Source organism: Leuciscus leuciscus, assembly GCF_965113295.1.
Source record: "Leuciscus leuciscus genome assembly, chromosome: 10".
NCBI classification, from domain to species: domain Eukaryota; kingdom Metazoa; phylum Chordata; class Actinopteri; order Cypriniformes; family Leuciscidae; genus Leuciscus; species Leuciscus leuciscus.
This window is the reverse complement of record NC_138734.1, coordinates 17559995-17581376: the sequence shown is the minus strand read 5'-3', so window position 1 is coordinate 17581376 and position 21382 is coordinate 17559995. Positions and strand designations below refer to the sequence as shown.

General features: G+C 37.9%; 1 protein-coding gene and 1 long non-coding RNA gene across 9 annotated transcripts in view; one reads left to right on the top strand and one right to left on the bottom strand.

Moving 5' to 3' along the window:
- LOC309508356 (neprilysin-like) overlaps positions 1-16219 on the bottom strand; it is a 159058-nt gene extending 142839 nt beyond the window's left edge. For 4 of the 7 annotated variants that reach the window (XR_014209446.1, XM_082182946.1, XM_082182949.1 and 1 more), the window contains exon 1: positions 15867-16216. Coding sequence is in view for 6 of the 7 variants with exons in the window: in XM_082182946.1 (XP_082039072.1) it covers positions 15867-15927 (61 nt within the window). In the remaining variant the exon portion in view is untranslated. Of the gene's footprint in view, positions 1-15866 lie in introns of all 7 variants that reach the window. The other 3 variants (XM_082182952.1, XM_082182953.1, XM_082182947.1) reach the window with 3 other exon arrangements.
- On the top strand, positions 2560-5145 carry LOC309508229. 2 transcript variants are annotated; one of them, XR_014209429.1, is made up of 3 exons: positions 2560-2933; positions 3840-3957; positions 4104-4778. It is a non-coding gene; the product is annotated as an uncharacterized lncRNA (long non-coding RNA). The 2 variants fall into 2 exon arrangements; XR_014209428.1 differs by lacking the exon at positions 2560-2933 and adding an exon at positions 4788-5145 and having other exon boundaries at positions 3552-3957; positions 4104-4266.
- Positions 16220-21382: the final 5163 nt, after the last annotated feature.

Genomic DNA, 21382 nt, shown 5'->3' with positions numbered 1-21382 from the left:
ATCGCCCCCCGGGTCAACTGGGAAGCTTTGTAGAGGAGCTGGATGTGCTGCTGTCCTCTTTCCCTGAGGATGGCACCCTACTTCTAGTCTTTGGTGATTTCAACATTCATCTAGAGAAGCCGTATGCAATAGACTTCATCTCTCTCCTAGCCTCATTCGATCTCAAACGGCTCATCACCACAGGTACTCAAAAATCAGGCACCAACTGGACCTGGTTTACACATGCAACTGCATCACAGACAACATTTTGGTGAAACCTCTCCACGTTTCAGATCATTTTCTCATTACTTTCAAACTACAACTCTCTACCCGTGCACCACCAACCCCCCTACCAGTTACTTTCAGACGAAACCTGAGCTCACTTTCTCCCTCCCATCTTTGTCATCTTTTCTTCCCTCACCCTCACAATTCTCATCTCTGGATGTGAATACTGCAACGGTATACCTTATGCTCCATTTTAACATCTTCTTTAGACAATATCTCCAGGCCAGCACGCTCTACTCCCTCTAACCCCTGGTTATCTGAAGTTCTTCGTGAACACCGGACCGAACTCAGGGCAGCAGAGAGGAAATGGCGCAAATCAAAAGACACATCTGACCTGAGTATGTATCAATCTCTGCTCTCTTCCTTTTCTATGGATGTTCATGCTGCAAAATCTTCATATTTCCACAACAAGATCAACAGTGTCTCCAACACACAATCACTTTTCAAGACATTCAACTCTCTCCTCTGTCCACCACCACCACCACTCACCTCCTCGTTAACTGCTGATGATTTTGCTAACTTCTTTACCAACAAAACAACAACTATCAGCAGTCAGTTCTCAGCTCCACACACACAGGAACCCAGACCAACCTCTCCCACAGCCAATATTCTTCTCTCCTCCTCTCCACTAATCGAGGAAGAAGCATCTAAACTTCTCCTCTCCAGTCATCCTACCACCTGCCCTCTAGACCCCATCCCTTCACAAGCCAACTCTCCCACACTTCTACCAGCACTCACACACATCATCAACTCATCCCTGCATACTGGCATTTTCCCTACTGCATTCAAGCAGGCTCAGGTAACTCCACTGTTTAAAAAACAACATTAAACACATCACTTGTAGAGAATTACAGACCTGTCTCTCTCCTACCATTCATTGCGAAAACAATTGAACGAGTTCCTTTCAACCAAATAACATCCTTCCTGTCTCTGAACAACCAGCTGGATGTCAACCAATCTGGCTTCAAGAAAGGGCATTCAACCGCAATGCATTGCTGTCGGTCACAGAAGCCCTACGGACCGCAAAAGCTGCTTCCAAATCTTCAGTTCTCATTCTCCTGAATATGTCTGCTGCCTTTGACACTGTGAATCATCAGATCCTTCTGTCCACCCTCTCATCTCTGGGCATCACAGGTACTCCTCTCCACTGGTTTGAGTCCAATCTCACAGATAAATCCTTCAGGGTCGCATGGAGAGGCGAGGTATCCAAAGCACATCAACTGACCACAGGGGTTCCTCAGGGTTCAGTTCTTGGACCCCTCCTCTTCTCCATTTACACCACATCACTGGGACACATCATACAGGCACATGGTTTCTCTTACCATTGCTATGCTGATGACACACAGCTCTTCCTCTCATTTCAACCAGATGATCCCACAATAACGGCACGGATCTCAAGCTGTCTGGCAGACATCTCAGCATGGATGAAGGAACATCACCTGCAACATCAACCTGGCAAAGACTGAGCTTCTCGTCCTCCCTGCCAATCCGTCTCTACAACACGACTTCACCATCCAGCTAGATTCATCATCAATCACCCCATCAAGGTCGGTCAGAAATCTTTGAATAATACTTGATGATCAGCTGACCTTCACAGACCAAATTACAAAGACAACTCGATCATGCCGGTTTGCACTGCACAACATCAGGAAGATCAGGCCTTTCCTAACTGAGCATGCAACACAACTTCTCGACCAGGCCCTGGTCATATCTAGGCTGGACTACTGCAATGCTCTTCTGGCTGGACTTCCATCACGTGCAACTAAACATGATTCAGAACACTGCAGCTCGTCTCGTCTTCAACGAGCCCAAAAGGGCCCACGTCACTCCTCTGTTCATCTCTCTGCACTGGCTACCACTCGCTGCTCGCATCAAGTTCAAGGCATTGACGCTTGCTTACAGATCAATCACAGGCTCAGCTCCCTCCTACTTTCACTCACTCCTACGAGTCTACATCCCTACCAGAAGCCTACGATCAGTCAGTGAGCGACGTTCAGCCAAAAAATCACTCTCGAGAACAATCTCATTCTCGGTTCCATGCTGGTGGAATGATCTCCCCACCCTCATCCGAAATGCAGAATCCCTGACAACATTAAAAAGACAACTTAAAACTCATCTCTTCCGTGAGCACTTAACCTCTTAATTTTTTTTTATTTCCTTTTCCCTTAATACTCCCTTGTCTGGCTTATGCTACTCTGGGCAATGCCTGCACTTTGTATTTTGTGCACTTCTTGCATTGTTTTTGCCTCTTCACGATGACTCACTTAATTTAGTCCTAATTTGTAAGTTCACTGTAAAATCCAATAGCTTTCCTGACTCACATATACTTAGTAAACTTTACTCAGCAATATAAAATACGTACTTCTTACTAGGTTTTGTTGAGTTACAGTCAATTGCAGGGTGAAAATTACAAGTTACTCAATCGTTTGAGTGACGCTTACTTGAAATAAGCAAGTAACAACAAAGGATGCAATGACGTTACTAAACCAGTGAGTGGCAGCAGTACATTAAAGCGTGCCTAATGTGCAGAAAAAACAAAGAAGAAGAAGAAGCGACACTTGTGAGAGCATGCACAATAGATTCTGTGCGTATTTCATTTTCGGCGCCAATTTTGCAGATGTGGAAAGACTTTGACAGACTGCCTACGTTTTTGGCATAATAATAATAAGGTGAGTAATCAAGTATGCGACTTTTGTGTGAATGTTTTTTTTAACTGTCTGTCGCTAATTTTTACTGATCTCCTTAATGTCTACCAAATAATTGTGATATTCGGAGCTTGAAGAATATGGTTTGGCCTGTTGTTGTTTTTTTGCGCATAAAACTATCAGGTACCATAACAGTTCCTGGAATGCCTGAAAACCGATTTATTTGTCCCAAATGTAAGAATTATGGTTTTCTATTTTACCATTCTCACTGATGCATTCTCCTCTGGCATTGGTTTAAATTATTAAAGGGATAGTTCACCCAAAAATGAAAATTCTGTCATCGTTTACTCACTCTCAAGTTGTTCCAAACCTGTATGAGTTTCTTTGTTCTGCTGAACACAAAGGAAGATATTTGGAAGAATGTTTGTAACCAAACAGATCTCGGTCCCCATTGACTACCATAGTATATTTTTTTCCTACTATGGAAGTCAATGGGGACCGAGATCTGTTGATTACAAACATTCTTCCAAATATCTTCCTTTGTGTTCAGCAGAACAAAGAAACTCATACAGGTTTGGAACAACTTGAGGGTGAGTAAACGATGACAGAATTTTCATTTTTGGGTGAACTATCCCTTTAAGGTTCCAAATCTGGTGAAATGGCGCACATCTAAGTTACAGTTAAATGTAACCTGCAGCTTATGCAGAGATGAAGTATGTGATGCTTTTTGACAGTATTTGTGATTTCACAACAGCATTAAACTATTATTTTTTAAATTGAGTAAATTCAGATTGTAATGCATGCAAGCACTGTAAAAGTTTTTTTTTTTTTTTTTTTTACTCAAACTCAAATGCTTTATCACTGCTGATAAAATTAGCCATTTTTTAACAAGATGAGAAACTTAGTAATGTAAAGTGATGTTATCCCTAGTGATGTTACCCTAGTGGAACTCTCATTGCATCAAAGATGGACCAGACCTTCTCAATGCAAAGACGTGAAATTGTGGATGCAGATGGAGCAGTGGCCAGCTCTTTTTACAGAGAGACAAGTAAGTACTTATTCATACCGTTTCCACCATGAGAAACCACATTCTGTTTAGGTTTGGCTTTAGAATTGGCCTGTTGGCCTGACCATGCATTGAAAAGATTTCCACACTGTCCCATGCCTTTTTTTTTTTTTTGGCCTGTGTTGTAGGTGTTTTCAGAGTTTAACAGGATAGTCCCCACAGATCTGCAGACTGCAGAGTAACTTTTATGGTGCTGTGGATCGCTACACACCACGCTTTGTCACAATCTTCAAGTCTTCAAGAAGCATTGGAGAGAAATTAGATGAGCTTATGCAGCAAATTAATACAGGGGTGAGTTTACTGCAGCCTTAATTTTTTATTATTATTCTGAGTTGATCATGGTTTTGCTTACAATCTATCTAGCTGTTGTACAATCAGAGTTATATTAGAAAATGTCCTGTCTCATCCAAGCTTGATAATGGCAGTGAATGGCTGTATATTTTTTTAAGTCCATCAGAATGCATCCATCCATGATAAAAGTGCATCTATCCATCAATATACGGCCATTCACTTGCATTGTAAAGCTTGGATAAGACAGGACATTTTCTTTTACATAACTCTGATTGTATTCATCTGAAAGAAAAATGTAATATACACACAGGATAACTTGAGGGTGAGTAAATCATGTGCTAATTTTCATTTTTGGGTGAACTATCCCTAAGAGTCGGCATAAAATAAAAAAATATATAAATTATATAAACTTAATGGGACATTTTAATTAAAGGCAGTGTATTCAGGGCAGATAACTGTCAATTAATCAAGCCTTTTCACTTTTCCCTGTTGTAATATTTTTATTTTTTGGTTTCATTCAGGTATGTGATGTTAAAGAAGCCTGGGCACAACTATCTGTTGGGGTGCTGACTGTCATTGATGAGGAAGAACTTTGCCCAGTGTCTACTGACATCATTGTTGAGAGAGGTATTGTAATGGATAATCTGCAGAACCTGCCTCAGACAATTTGAATCTATTTTGGTCATTCTTATGCTTTAAATTTGGATTACCCAAAAGACTTGAAAAATACTTTTAACTTCATTCAGAAATTGATGCTTGGGTTGGGACAGAACAAACTCCCACCAAAACTGTAATCTCTAAAAAATCTCCTGTTGAGTAATCAAATGTGCAAAATAAAAGGGAAACGAAGCCATTTGTTTAAAATTGTCTACCCATTAGTTCATGCAAGTTAAAGGGTTAGTTCACCCAAAAATGAAAATTCTGTCAGTAATTACTCACCTTCATGTCATTCAAAACCTGTAAGACCTTTGTTCATCTTCAAAACACAAATAAAGATATTTTTGATGAAATCTGAGAGCTTTCTACCCCCCAATGACCGTAACGTCATTGCAACTTTCAAGGCCCAGAAAGGTAGTAAAAATATTGTTACAATAGTCCATGTGACTACAGTAGTTCAACCTTAATATTATGAAGCGACGATAATACTTTTTGTGCGCAAAAACCCCCCAAATAATGACATTATTCAACAATCTCTTCTCTTCCACGTCATTCTCCTACGCTGCCTGTTGACATAGTGTAAACAGCCCAGTGCTTCTGGGTTCTACGTTAGAACGTAGGCTTATTATTGGCTAGCATCACACATGACCAGCGTCAGCCAATAATAAGCCTACGTTCTGACGTAGAACCCAGAAGCACTTTACACTACGTCAACAGCATAGGTGAATGAAGTGGAAGAGAAGAGATTATTGAATAATGTCGTAATGGTGGAGTTTTTACACACGAAAAGTATTCTTGTCGCTTCATAACATTAAGGTTGAAGTACTGTAGTCACATGGACTATTTTAACGATGTCTTTACTACCTTTCTGGGCCTTGAAAGTTGCAATGACATTGCAGTCTATGGAGGGACAGACAGCTCTCAGATTTCATCAGATATCTTCATTTGTGTTCCGAAGATGAACGAAAGTCTTACGGAGTTGGAACAACTTGAGGGTGAGTAATTACTGACAGAATTAAATTTTTTGGGTGAACTAACCCTTTAAGATGCTGTCAGCGTATTCATTCAGCGTATGTGTGTCAGAGACATTGCTTTTTCATCGTTTAGGCTAATGAATGTAGCCACTTTTTTTGCACTTCTATATACCAAGTTTGGTCTTCGAATTATTATTGATTAAAGTGAGTAATTGTTATGTATTGAATTGTTAAAGCTGTTTGTTGAGAATGTAGTAGAGTCAGGGTATGGTTTTAAATATATTTATTTTGATTCAGATTTTATATACATTTACTAATACGTTATTAAAATCAAAGGTTGTATTTGTTAACATTAGTTAATGCACTGTAAACTAACATGAACAATGAATAGCTGTATTTTTATTAACTAACATTAACAAAGATTAATAAATACTGTAACAAATGTATTGCTCATTGTTAGTTCATGTTAGTTAATACACTGACTAATGTTAACTAATGAACCTTATAACGTGTTTCTGTTTTTTTGTTTTAAAAAAAACAAAAAAAACTAAAGTGACTACATAAATTGTATACCCCAATGCAAACTTGTGTGGACCACCCCTGTGTCAGTTGTTAAGAAAACAAATACAATAAATTTACCTTTGAACTGTATCATTGCCTTAGATTTATTTGTCCAGTTGTAAATGTTATCTTTGTAAAATTGTGAAAGTATTCTCAATGATATATAATACATGATTGATAGCACTTAAGTTATTGGAGTAAAGCTTACTTGCTATTTTAAGTGCAATCGGTTTGCATGGTTTTAACAAGTAAACTGGATTGCTTTTGAAGTAAAGTAAACTCAGTAATTCCAAGTTGTATGCAGAAAACATCAGAGTTAACACAACTAGCATAAATGAGTACATCTAAAGTAAATGATCAAGTATACTATACAAATTAGTTTTAAGTTACTAGAACTCTCTTGTAAGTGTACACTACTAGACATGCACTTGTTAGTACTACATACTATTCCTATTTCACGTTACTTAGTTTTTTAAGTGCAATCGGTTTGCATGCTTTTTTTGAGTAAGCTGAACTAATCGGATTTTACAGTGTTGCTTTGGATAAAAGTGTCTGCTAAATGACTAAATGTAAATATGTTTCAAAAGACATCCTGGGATTTTTTGTGACCACAGAGAGTCAGGACCTCGATTTAACGTCTTATCTGAAGGAATGAAATGCGACATCTCATTATGTCAACATAATTCTCTTATTTACTTCACTATATTTTAAGGGAGACATTACCCTCCCTTTATTGATATTCTAAGACTAACTAATCTGCATCTTGAGTTTATCTGGTGGGTAACATTTTTACTAATTTTAGATAACATAAGGCACATCTGCAGTGATGTACAGTACAAAGACATTTATCTAGCCCTGGTCCCTGATATTAGCCTAAGTGGCTATGTGACAGCTTATCTATGTCCTCTGACTCCCCACTGAGGACATGATCAGAGCTCAAGGCAAAACTGTTTCTTGTTACTGCAACAGGTCTGGAGAAAATCAGAAAAAAAGGGTGTCTTCGCCAGCTTTGACTTTCCAAATTCATCTAAGACACTCAGGCAGGGAGTAAAGTTAGATTATTGTAAAAGGGGAGGGAGAATGCAAGAGATAGTGACAGATGCATCACTTGCCACACCAGGCATAATCCTGACACACATGGAGAGTCCCAGGACCCCTTGATCGGATATCGTCTGACAGTACATCAGCAGGGAACTAACCCACCTTAGCGGGGGTTCTGCATCTCCCTGAAGGACTTAAAAACAGGAAGGCCTATCAGGCTAATCTCTTCCAGCACAGCTGATGTGTTCACACACCAAACGTATAGCCTACTAAATTTAAGAAATCATATTTTTAATACAGGAAGTTACAGCAGCTAAACAGCCTATGTAATTAAAGGAGATATTTGTAATTTTTAGGTTAAAATACCTTCTTATGTCCCAGATTAATATGCAAACTACTCTACTAATTCAAAAACCAATGGGGTGAGTTATATAGTAAATATAAAAATAGTATGAGTTAGTATATATATATATATATATAGTGTAATTAGCATAACAATTATATAATGAATATGCATTTAGCTAGTTATGCCAAAGTCTAAAAAAAATCACAAGAATTATTATTTTTATTTTATCCTTTAACTTTATCCAGTAGACCACAAACAACAGGAAAAGTCATGTAATCTTTAAATATTGTTGTGGACAATATGGCCCTTGGAGTCAAACAGGTTGAGAACCACTGATTTAAAAGTAGCCATGCATCTCCTTTGACAGCTGTGGAACAAAAATATCTTCATCACTGTCCGCTATACAATTACAAACCAAGCCTATGTTAAATATTGACAGGAAGCATGGGTGGCTTAACCCTTAAAGACCTAGAACATTTTTGGGGCGCCTGACTCACCTGTACTTTTCTTTGTTTTTCTAACCCATTCTAGCAGCAAGCATCAAGTGCCATATATCATTTTAAACAGGAGAACCTAAAGTTTCCAGCTAGCTCATTTAAAGTCCCAGTTTTACATTTCTTTTGTCAGAGAATTTATGAAATTAACAGGATTTTAAGAAAAACGGCAGCAAAAAATGTGGTGTTTTCAGTGTGAACTCAAACAGAACTTCCTGAAGTTTTGTTTTTTTCTTTTAGAAAGTTAGACTTGGTTGTTTTAGACTTCCAGATGAAATTTTGTCTACATGTAACAATCCCTCAGCAAGTTATAGCCATTTATTATAATATTATTCTAGGCGTTTTTGAGTAAAAACAGGTGTATTACATTTACTGACAATGTAGATGTGTCCAAATAAGTTCAGGAAGTAAAGTAAATAGAAAAGTTGTTATATTACAACAACAGAACACTGAAGCAAACATTTTTCTTCAGAATGATATTATAATTTGAACATGAACAACAAATGCAAACAATATAACAAGTAGTGACAACTGTGCAATATAAATACTAACAATACAATATAGAGTGTAAATGAACAAATGGTTCAAATAATCTTCACAAACTAAATACAAAAAGAAATAAACAGTGCAAATGAAGAAATGGTTCATTGAGGGTAATATACTGAGTGCTAATGAACAAATAGTGCAAATAATCTTCACAAACTAAATATAAATAAACAGTGCAAATGATTCAAACAATCTTCTGAATCGGAAGATTCCACCAGGTCTAACGACTCGTTTAAAAAAAATCAATTCTAACACATCCTCCGATTTGTACTGCTGTTTTTTTTACATACTCATGCTCTTTCGTGTTTTATGCTCTTTCATGTTTTGCGCTCTTTCGTGTTTTGCGCTATGGTCAAAAACTTTGCATCCGTTAGTTTTCATGCATAGTTTTCAATGCATTGCGTTTGTTAAAAATGTATAAAGAAATGTGATTGGTTGTTAAAATCACCAATCACTATGTTTGTTGGTTGAGTTGATGACCGTTTGGACGAATCTGGGCATGGGGGTGGGACTAAGCATCAACAATCGTTCCTGTTTGGCTCAGAGAAAGAAACCACATGTGTTTCCTTGACGAATCACTGCTGCAGATTTTGATGACGCAATCACCGGCACTACGGAGCCACTGAATGACCAATAGAGACACCCGTGATAGCACAGGAAAGCTGAGAATCTCATCTTTACGGTGCATTTTAAAGCATACAGATTGGATTAACGACTCAAAAGTTATTAAAGGTCCCATGACATGCTACTTTTTGTAGGCTTTAATATAGGCCTTAGTGGTCCCTAGTACTGTATCTGAAATCTCTTTCCAAAAATTCAGCCTCGGTGCAGAATTATAGCCACTACAAGCCAGTCCCAGAATGAGCTTCCTTCAGACAGGCCGTTTCGGTGTCTGTAGCTTTAAATACTAATGAGGAGGAGAAAGGCGGCGCAAGGTGGAGGGTGGGTGTGGCCTTGACCATCTTGCGCAACGGTAACGTGGCATGCATGTTTACGTTGGATATAGCAATGGCACGAAGACACGCAGTCTTTCAAGCATTTCAGTTTGACCCAGAATCTGATCCAGATGGAGAAGCAACGGATGAAGAAGTTGCAACTCAGCGGCTCCAGCAGGACGTTTCCGAATGGTTTGTTTAAAATATTATGTCTGGAAACGGTACTTTATTCGGATGGTTTACAGTTATTATCATGTAGCTAACGCTAACCTACTGTTGCCTTTTCATGAGAGATCTGTAACGTCTGTATTTATCTTATTACAATTACATCAAGCTCTGCGATCTTGAAATGCGGATATCGCGCGCGCCATATAACCAACAGGAAAACGGTTATCCAAATAACAAAGACGTGTACAACACTCGCGTTACAGTGTGTGTATTCACACACATAAACTGCATAGCTGCATAGCTAATGTTACAGCCACATTCTACGTGTAAAATCTAGGTAACCATAAACAGTAAAGCAAAACACTTATATATCATTAGTTGACTTACTTGTCCGAGGTGTGTAGCTGAGCCAAAGAGAGTGATCCAGACTTTAGTTTCAGACGTTCAGCAAGCCCAGCTCTGTATTGACCCTTCGGTGTTCATTTGTACATCCAATTATTGAGCAATTGTTATGCTTCGCTCGCTCAAAAGCCATGATATCTCTCGTGGACAAACTAAAATCGCGCGCGTTCCTACTTCCTAGCGCATTTTCTCATGGGCGGAAAATATTCTCTGGGCGGGCAAAGCAGAGACCGGGGAGGTAACATTTCCTCCTTATGACGTCATAAGGAGGAGATTCAAGATCAGCGCGTATGAGCCTCCATTTTCTCAAAGGCAGAGAAAGATAGCAAAAGCTCGATTTACACCGATTGAAATTTTTAGAAACTTGGGGACCATATACAGGCTAGGGGAACTCATATTAATGTTAAAAAACCTCAGAAAGTGAAAATTTCATGTCATGGGACCTTTAAACATTTTAGAACGATAGTTATTTTATGCCGCGGGCGGCCGTATCGGTCTTTAAGGGTTTAATGGGTTTCTTTTAATTATAATAAGCCACTAGTAATGATCAGCCATCCTCAACTAGAGTGAGTGCATTTTCCATGTTTTTTTTTTTTTTTTTTAGAAACAAAGATCACAACATCTAAGTAATTGGTAGTAAATGATCAAATCTCATAGATCTTTCACAGTGACAATCACCCTGAGGGTGGCAAAAGACTTGACAATCTAATTAGCAATCTAATGTTGCCTCGCACTAGCTTCAAAGATTCTAGGTCGGAGTGCCACTGTGAGGGTCAACCATAATGCAAATGTAGTGCTTCAGTACTGCTTTTACTGTAAGAGCTTCTGTTTGATTCCTTTTTGGCACTGCCATGGTGAATCACAGTGCTGGCCATAATATCTGCTGTCTGCTTTGCTGCTGGCACAGCAATGGTGAATCCTCTAAGCATGTCTGTTAAGACAAAACACATCCTCATACCCTCCACATGGCTTGTGTAATCCGTATAACAGCCCTCAAAAACTGTTATGTTTATACAGCTAAACTACACAGTTTACACTTCCATCTTAAAGTGCCCCTATTATGCTATTTTAAAGTTTCCTAATGTTGTTGTGGAGTCTCCTACAACAGGTTTACATGCATCAAAGGTAAAAAAAAACGGTTTAATTTCCTCATAATATACATTTGCACATCACCACATTTACAATGATTCTCAAATGACTCGTCAGATGAATCAATCTCTCTAAATTCCGCCTTTCCACAAGCTACTCTGCTCTGATTGGCCAGACAGCTCAGTCTGTTGTGATTGGTTTACCGCGTACAGAGGTGAACTGTCATCCGCGCCCGCGCCTCCGCGCCCCCTCCCCTTTCCCCTTCTCAAACAAACAGCTTCTGTACACGGCATCTTCTCAGCAAGCAGGGGCGCCTGCAGCTGCAGGGGGCGCAAATTTGCCAATTCCCCACACAGTGAAATGATAGATAATAGAAAACCGCTTCGCGGCGCAGATGCATTTTTTTTTTACTTTTTTTTTTTTTTTTTTTGCTCGTGCCGGCGGCGCCGCCCCCCCAAAAATGCCGCCCCGGGCGATTGCCCAGTTCGCCCGTGCCAAAAACCGCTACTGATGACAGACAATCTACATTAATAGACAGTAGACACAGTTAGAGTTCTCAACGGGCCTGAAAATTACAACCCGACCCGACCCGGCCTGTGGCTTTTAAAGCCCGGACCCGATGTAACCTGACACATGAATTATCTGCCCGAACCCGGCCCGCGGCCCGACGTTGCCAGTGACATTGCGTAGAACCATGGTCACTTTAGCACATGAGAATCATCAAGGCATAGTAAGGACCAAGCAGCGGTTGCGTGAGCTGGTTTCCAGGAATAGATGCTATGGTTCAAACCCAGATTGCAGCATGTTCGTTGTGTCAGGAGTCAGACAGGACGGCAAAGACTACTGCTTCTCCATTACAGCCGGTTCCTCTTCCTGACGGCCCATGGTTAAAGTTAGGTTTGGACATAGTAGGACCTTTTGAGACAGCTGCTCATGACTGTAAATATGCCATTACTCTGACCGACTATTACTCAAAATGGCCTGAAGTGGCGTTTACGCCTTCCATTACGACAGCTGTCGTCACTGGATTCCTGAATTCGGTTTTCAGTAGGCATGGAAACCCTGAGTGTCTGGTAACAGATAATGGACCACAACTTATTTCTTCAGCCTTTACCGCTTTCCTGGACGAACGAAATATTGCACACACCAAAACATCTTTATACCATCCTGCGGCTAATGGAGCTGTGGAAAGGTTCAACAAGGTTCTTAAGGACTGTGTGCAAATGGCCATTTTGCAAAAACAACCGTGGAAACAAACAGTTTTGGACTTTTTGCAAACGTATCGTTCTACTCCACATGCAATGACTGGTGTTTCACCGTTTGAACTGTTGTACGGCAGGAAAATGAGAACCAAACTTACGGTGTTCACATCTCACTCCAGTTACACAGGGGACCAGGAAGTTAGACAACGAGTGTCAATTCGTCAAAACAAAATGAAGCAATACTCTGATGCGAAACGAGGGGCTCGGGTGTCTACATTTCAGGTGGGCAATAGAGTGCGCATACGTAAACCAATGCATGTTCCCAAAGGACATTCAAAGTTCACACAGCCAGTGGAAATAGAGAAGCAAGTGGGCCCAAGCACATACAGACTGGCAGATGGACGACTGTGGCACTCTTCTCACTTGTCTTTAGTTCCAGAGGTCTGGAAGCCGACCTCAGATCAGTCTGCTGATGTCTCCGTTGCAAATGTTCCGAACACTGAACAGAGCACAGGAAAACGTTCAGTTCGACAGTGCAAACAACCTTTTTGGTTGAAAGACTATGAGACTAAATAAGAGCATACAGTGGTTATATTACTGACTGTATGTAGGTATAGCGCAGATGGAGATTGAATATAGTCATGTTATGATTCTGTAATTCTGTTGGAATTATGAAGACGTTAAATTGAGAATTAACTAATGTAATTACAGATGTTTAACAACTGTAAAGGAACTTAGTTGTAATAAGGCAAAAGGTTATGCTTACGTTTTCATATGGTAATCTAGTACTGTTTTGAGTTAAGTGTTACTACGTGAAATTGTTTTACGTAATGGGGGTGATGTGGTGTCCTGTTATCCGGTGCAATACTTACTGAGACCACTAGGGGGAAGTAGTTGTTAATAGAAAAGACGAATGAAAAAGGGTAGAAAGAGAGAAGTATGAGCACGAGTGTGTATGTGTCTAAGAAGTGGTAATAAAGTAAAATGTACCCGTTCACTTGCGTGGCCTGGCTTCGTATTGATTTCTAGAACTCCACATATTTCTCTACACTGCCTCTTAGATGTTCTACCTTGGACCGAAGAGCACCCAAATCAAACTCAAAAGGAATTGAGCACACCATTCATCTTGAATCTAAACTTGCTAGTTATCTTGCTTGTTCGCTAACTAACATTAAACCTGAGTAAATGGAATTGGATTTTTAACAAAATGATTTTACATTGCTTCTTATATGTTTGATTCTTCAAAGTGAAATGTTCAGTGAGGTGCTATAAGCACATTCAGTTTTATTAGAAACAGATGAACTTCTACTTCAAATTTAGCTTCATTGTGTTTGTGCTTAGTGTTTGTGCTCTTTTATTGTGGCTCTATTTACAATGCTCTATTTACAATGTCGTAGCAGGCGAGCTACCGAGCAAGTTTGCTTTGTCAGAAAAGCCATACATATGGAGCTGGTGATGTGATGTAAATATTAAGATGTATTAGTTTACAAATCATGCACTATGGTAAAAGTGTTTTGAGGTCATAACAGAACTATGTGAAAACAAGACTTTATTAATAACAATAATCTGTCCATGTAATCATAATTTGTGTAAAAGGAATAAAGGTTGTTGGTGTTTCACTTTTTACTTTTTTGGAGTTTTGCAAAAATGTAGGTAGAAGTGTGTGTTTTTTGTTTTGTTTTTTTTACTGAGCCTCCGTTGATTTTATACATTTATATACTGAAGCTTCTCAGAACTTTATGCTTGCTGTTGCATGCCATGTGGTGTGACATTTTTATTTGTATTTTATTTTTTATAAAATAATTGGTACCATGTGCAATGGGGTATGCAAAGGGGGATCTAGATGACTTTAATAAGGCCACAGATATGGCCATCTGAACTAAACATAATTTGTTGTGCAGTAAATCATATAATCAATAATTTTCAGAGAAATCAACATATGGCTTATTCATAGTTATTTCTATATATTTAGTTATTATTTTAATTTAAAAATGCCTTTAGCTTTAAATATTGTGCTGTTAGATTTGATTCAAAATGTACAAAATATCTACTGTACAATAATAATGTATTCTTAATTTTACAACCTGATTGATTGTAAAACATTCATGAGTTAAAAAAAAAATTGGGACATACATTTTCTTTAAACATAACATGCTGATTCTTGATTCTTCTGTCATGGAGTTTTCCATTCTTTGATGTTTTGGAAAAACTGTTTGTAAAAGTCTATCACCATGGGTTGAGCATATTGTTCTGATCTGAGCAGAAACACTAATGATCCCATGACTTATCATGGTTCAGTGAGATGTCACCACTGTTCTATCTTAGTCATGTACTTTTCTCCATCTCTATGTCCTCACAAGTAGGTAGATGTTGCTTTACATTTTAACATTTATCGGGGACAACCTGTGCATGAAATCACATCCATGTTATATAAGGTCTCCAAATATGCAAAACATGACTGACGACTCATTTTTACAATTTAGATTAATTCATGATAATTCATCAGTTGATTACCATTCAGGGCGGAGTTGTAAAACCATCACTTTACTAAATTAGAAATGAGCTACAGGTGTGAAAACAAGGCATAAACATCATGTCTGATCAAACGTAAATCTTTAACGATTTCAATATACTTCTAAAGGCTTTCCAAAATTAGATTTTTTTTTTTTTTTAACAAAATCTCTAACAAACACTGTTTTTAGGGTCATTATTTTGCTTTATGTGTTACACTAGTTGGGTTGTTTGTACTGTATCAACAGTTATCTTGGTGCTTCACATTTAATTTTGCGATGTGTTATACATTTCTGACTGAACGGTAAAAAAAAAAAAAAAAAGTATAATGTAGGTGACAGGTATTAACAAACATGTCACATGAATGAAAGAAGTCAAATTGCCAAGGAACATGCAGCAGTCATGTTATGTATGCATTTAATTTTAGATGTACTATATTTTTATATATCTGAGATGCTATTTAAAGGCAGTAAATTACTTAAAAACATTCAGTATGCTGTCGATACTTTTAGAGCAGTGAGCAACTTAATATATTATAAGGACATGACAACAACTGTTACTAATTAAAACCAGAGAATAACAACTTTAATAATTTCCCAACCAGTGCATTAATGAAAAATCTAAGTCAGCACACCATGTTTCTAAGCCATGTGCAGCATGCTTCACAGACTCACCAGGTGTCTCTGGAAATTTGCGGTCGATTATATAAATGGGCATCACCAACCGATCAAACATCCATCAAATCCGTGAGAAAGATACCCTCCTTCCAGATCGATGACTTTCAAGAGTATTCTGGGTTTCTTGGATATCAATAACAAATCAATCAGCGCTGTCAGTTCCCTTTGGCTACCTGTTAACGTCGCGACAGCGGGGCGTCCTTGTGTCACACAGTTTTTATTTGGTGCGTATAAGAAAACACCTTGAATATGTGTAGGATTCATTCAGCGAAACGAACGATATGAGACATCAACGAAGTACTTAAGTTCTCCCGGTGTCTAATGTTGCCTCCCACGAAGGGGAGTGTTTAGGAGTGACTGAGGCTGGTAGCAATGCCAGAGCGGAGTCGAGTGCGCAACTGTGCAATGATCTTGAACCAGTGGAGGATCAGCGCGCAACTCTGCGCTCCGCTCAGATGCTTGAATTTCATGGATAAACACTTTTTCTTGAATCAGTACAGTTAACCTTAGCGTGAGAGTTATACAAAGACTTTAAAGGGATTCCGACAGTCAGTCATTTTTGGTGCACAATCTTTGATATTATTTTTGGGCAGATACAATTTACTTTTGGCTCCTCTAATCGTCTAACGTCTAACCTTTTAGTTAACCCTCCACTAACTTAAATACATATATTTTTTCAACAAACCATTCAAGTTTTTTGTAATGCTTTTGATGTATGATATCTACAAGCGCTCGTGTAATGTGCTGTTGCTATAGCAACCTCTTCAGGCGACTTTTGTTCATGAGCGACAATTTCTGGTTTTTGAAGTAAATTGAAAACCTTTAATTAATATGCGAGTATATTTATTATATAAAATGTGCTTAATTTCATTCCTTATCTACATTAGGTCCACAATGATGATGGCAGGAAAATGAAACCATTGAAAACCATTTGGGTTGGGGCAATTATTAATTATTGTTGACTGTTATTGCCTCCTGATATTTTAATGGCAATCATTAAACTTAATAATAACAGTCAACTATTTAAAAAGAAAAAAATTATAAAAAATATTTGTAATTTGATTCATATTTACAAGTGGATTTCAAATCAGCTTGTTCTATAGCCAGATGCCATGTGTTTTATTTTAATGCACACTATACTCTGTACTTTACCTCTGTACAGATAAAACGTTGTCAGGATAATTCCAGTTCACGTGGCTATGCGGAAGCGATAAATAATTCTTTATTATAATTTTTTAAGGCCAGACAGGTAGTTTGTTGAGGGTTGGTTTGTAAGGACTACACAACTGTGCACATATTCAAACATCATACCTATAGACTAAGCACGTGATGCGCATGTGCACGCCGTCTGCGTTTTCGCAGGTTTGCGTTTTTGAGGTTTGCGCAGAGATAACCTTTTATTATTATTATTATTATTATTTCAAGGCTTGCACCTTGGAATCTATTTCAGGGTTTGAGTTGTCGAGCCACCAGGCACTGTTTTGTGCAGATGAGCAGGCCAGGGGGACCCAGTGTGAGTGTTGAGTGTTTTCTGTTAGAACGGTGTAGTGTTAGCGGCCCCTAAGTTAATAACTAATGATCTTTGCAACGGAAGTGAATCAATCAATCAAACTAACTTTAGCTGGACAATAACTTTATTCTAGCTGCTGTAAAGCCAAAAATATCTCTGTTACTGTAATTTCCTATTATCACTGTAAAGCTGCTTTGAAACAATCTATATTGTTAAAAGTGCTATATAAATGAAGGTGACTTGACCTATGTCTAAGTTATCAGAATTTTGGGTAACACTTTACAATAAGGTTTCCATTAGTTAACATTAGTTATCTACTTTAGTTAACATGAAATAAGAATGAGCAAAACCTACTTCTACAGCATTTGTTAATCTTAGTTAAATGCATTTCAGCATTTACTAATACATTATTAAAATCAATTGTTGTATTTGTTAACATTAGTTAATGAACTATGACATAACATGATCAAACAATGAACAGCTGGATTTTTATCAACTAACATTAATAAAGATGAATAAGTACTGTAACAAAAGTATTGTTCATTGTTAGTCCATGTTATTTAATACATTAACTATTAACAAATGAGAACTTATTGTAAAGTTAAAGTAATTTAGTTTATTTTAATATTGAAAATTGCAAGGTTTTATAATTGCAGCCATGTGAGAAATTAAATATTACATTTGCAGTCAATGTAGAAATAACTTGATCAGGCTGAATATTACTGTAAAATAGCTAAATTGATCATTCTCTGTATTTCTTTGTGTTTTTACATGTTGGAAAGACATTTTTGCCCTTTTACAGACCTTGTTGGTTACATGGTATTACCATTTAACAGCATATGGTATAAATACAGCACAAACCTGTGAGGTCAGTGAGATGCCACAGGTTTAACACGGTAGTGAAACTATAGGGCAATTTGACACCACTATACTCTCTATGCAGCAGACTGTCACACTGCATTTTAAACATGTTTTAGGCCTATGTGAGATTATCTGTAAAAAAATGTATTGTCAAATTAACAGTAACTTACTGGCAACAGTTATCCAGTAGTTGCTGTATTTCATTCAACAGAAAAATTACTGTAACACTAAATACAGTACTGTTAAAGGGATAGTTCACTTTGAAATTAAATTTTGGTATGTTTTAGCTTACCTCAAGGGCATCCAAGAGGTGTCTTTTTTTCCGCAGTAGTTTCAAATTTGATATTTTTAGGTCAAACCGTTCTTGTCTGTCAGTCATATAATGCAGGTCGATGGTCACTGTCTCAAAGTTTCGTACGGTTTCGTTCCAATGAACTGCCGTAGTCAAGGCGACTTCTATTGTATATATCTATACCCGCCCGCGCTCTCAGATCACTTGGACGTGGCTGTGTATAAGAGCTAAAAACGATATAAATACTGTTCGTTTTCTCACACAAACCGCTCGTTTCGTGTCTTAGGCCATCAATGTGTACTTACGATGGGGAATTGTTTAATTTGGACGACAGGGAATTGTTTTAATTTGGACTCTGTGCATGCTCTTTGAGACAGTGACCATCGACCTGCATTATATGACTGACAGACAAGAACGGTTTGACCTAAAAATATCAAAATTGAAACTACTGCGGAAAAAAAGACACCTACATCTTGGATGCCCTTGAGGTAAGCTAAAACATACCAACATTTAATTTCAAAATGAACTATCCCTGCATACTGTAAAATTAAATACATTATTTTACTGTACTTTTTTTTTACCATGTTAAAGCACAGTATTACACCGTTGATGTTTAATAATAGTATTATACAGTTATGAAATGTTTTTTATTTTATTTTATAGTGCTACTGTGTAACCTGTAGAATATGTAGAAAATCCGTAGGAATATTATTTGAACTGTTAATGGGAAATAGAAAAAAGAACAATTGAAGCTTTAACTGCACAAGGTGTATTGTGTATTTTTAAACAATACATCAGTAATAATAATGCAATATAATACAACAATAAAAATCTGTTTTAAAAGAAGACTAATGAACAATATATAATTAATAATTAAAATGTATGCATGTATTTCAATTCATGCAAAAATTAACCTGAACAGGTAAAAAAAGAAACTTAGAAAGAAAGCAAGACAGGTGATGATGAAGGCCAGGTGAGGAGGGTAGTGATGGTGTCAAGTGCAAGAAGAGCAACAGCACTTCTGATAATCCTGCAAGGAATGATAAGCACAAATCAATCAGAGGCAAAACATACAACTAATACCGGCAGAGGTGGGTAGAGTATCCCAAAACTGTACTCAAGTAAAAGTACAAGTACTTATAGAAATATTTACTCAAAGTAAAAGTAAAAGTAATAATCTTAATAGTTACTTGAGTAAGAGTAAAAAAGTATCCAATGAAAAAACTACTCAAGTAGCTAGTTACTTCGGATCATATAGGCCTATATATATATATATATGAAGACTATGATGCAAAAGCCTCTGAGTGCCATCTGAAATTTTCTTCTAAAACAAGCATTTTTATCAAGCTCGTATATTTAAGTTCAGTAATTTCACTTTAATTCAGTTCAAATAACTGAACATAAACATACAAGCTTGATCAAAATGCTCTTTTAGAAGAAAATTTCAGATGGTACTTAGAGGCTTTTGCATCTGAAGTCGTCATATATATAAAATGATATTATTTAGATTTTTTTTTTATTTAAATGACTATTATTATCATAAGTAGATAGGCTATCTTTGCAACAAAAACAGAAGAGACAAGCATTATTTCTGCCATCTGTAGCCCGAAAATCATTGCCTGTCCTTTGGTTTGTATAATAGTAACTTATACAACTACATTTGGATTATTAGACAATGTCGAAATAAAGTGAATCTGCAGAGTGTTGCATTCAAAGGCATGTAATTGACAGAGAAGAAAGAGTTAAAACTCTTCACATGTGCTCACGCTCATGACTGCTACTTGACATAAAAAAAAAAAAATGTTAAAAAAAGTACATCGACGGATCTTCTTCTGTCTGTTCTCCAAAATATAATCAAATGTATATTTCTGCAAGCATGTTTAAACTGGTTAACGGTGTCTACGGCAGGCAAAGGCATTCGTTTTCAAGTCGAGTTCGCACGCCACTGCGCAACAATACACACAAACTACCGCGGGATGGCGGGTGTTAATAAACTGTGAACAATGGTTTCTTAATTAATGTATATGTCCAAAAAAACGGGTAATGTCATACTTTCTAGTAGACCTATCGTGGCGTAATAATCTGTTTGACTGTAAAATGTATTACCTGAGTGTAATGAAATCGAATATATCGTCCTGTGGAATCATTCATTCACAGACAGCTTACGAAGATGTTCTACTAATAAAGATCTTCATCGCTGGCAAAAAAATATGATGCATTTGCAGATTTGCTTTCACTTGACTGTAGCCTACTGTAGGTCCACGGCCACTTCATCCAACGCTCTTGATGTTCTTAAATCTTCCTGTTACGACTCCGAGTCGAGTGTGAATTGAAATCGCTTCAGACGATTCAGTGCGTGCAGGAAACTGAACAGTTATTCAAACTGATTCGCGAACCGATTTAGACAGATCTGCCCATAGACATGTATAGAAAGGCTAGATAGCTTACCGGCGCTGAGAGCCAATGGGACCCAACGACGTCACACGGCGGCCATCTTAGGACAGAACCGCTCGTCCAGTTATAACATTAAAGTCTATTGTGCATGTAGTGCTGAAATAACTATATTTTGCTCAATTTTCAACCGATTTTCAAACGGCTTGGTGTGTCATAAACGTCAGGGATGCGGCTATTTAACTGCATACTTGTGAAAAATTATCGGCCTTGACCTTGGTGCGCGCCCCCACTTGGAGTAGAGTCTCACGGGCTCTAGTCCATGTGCCGTGACACCTCTGGACAAAAGCGTGGGCGGAGGGAACCGCGACTTCGGATTCCAGACTAGGAAAAATTGGTGGCTGGTAACCTACACTACACTCAAACGGAGACAGGCCCGTAGATGACACTGGTAATGTA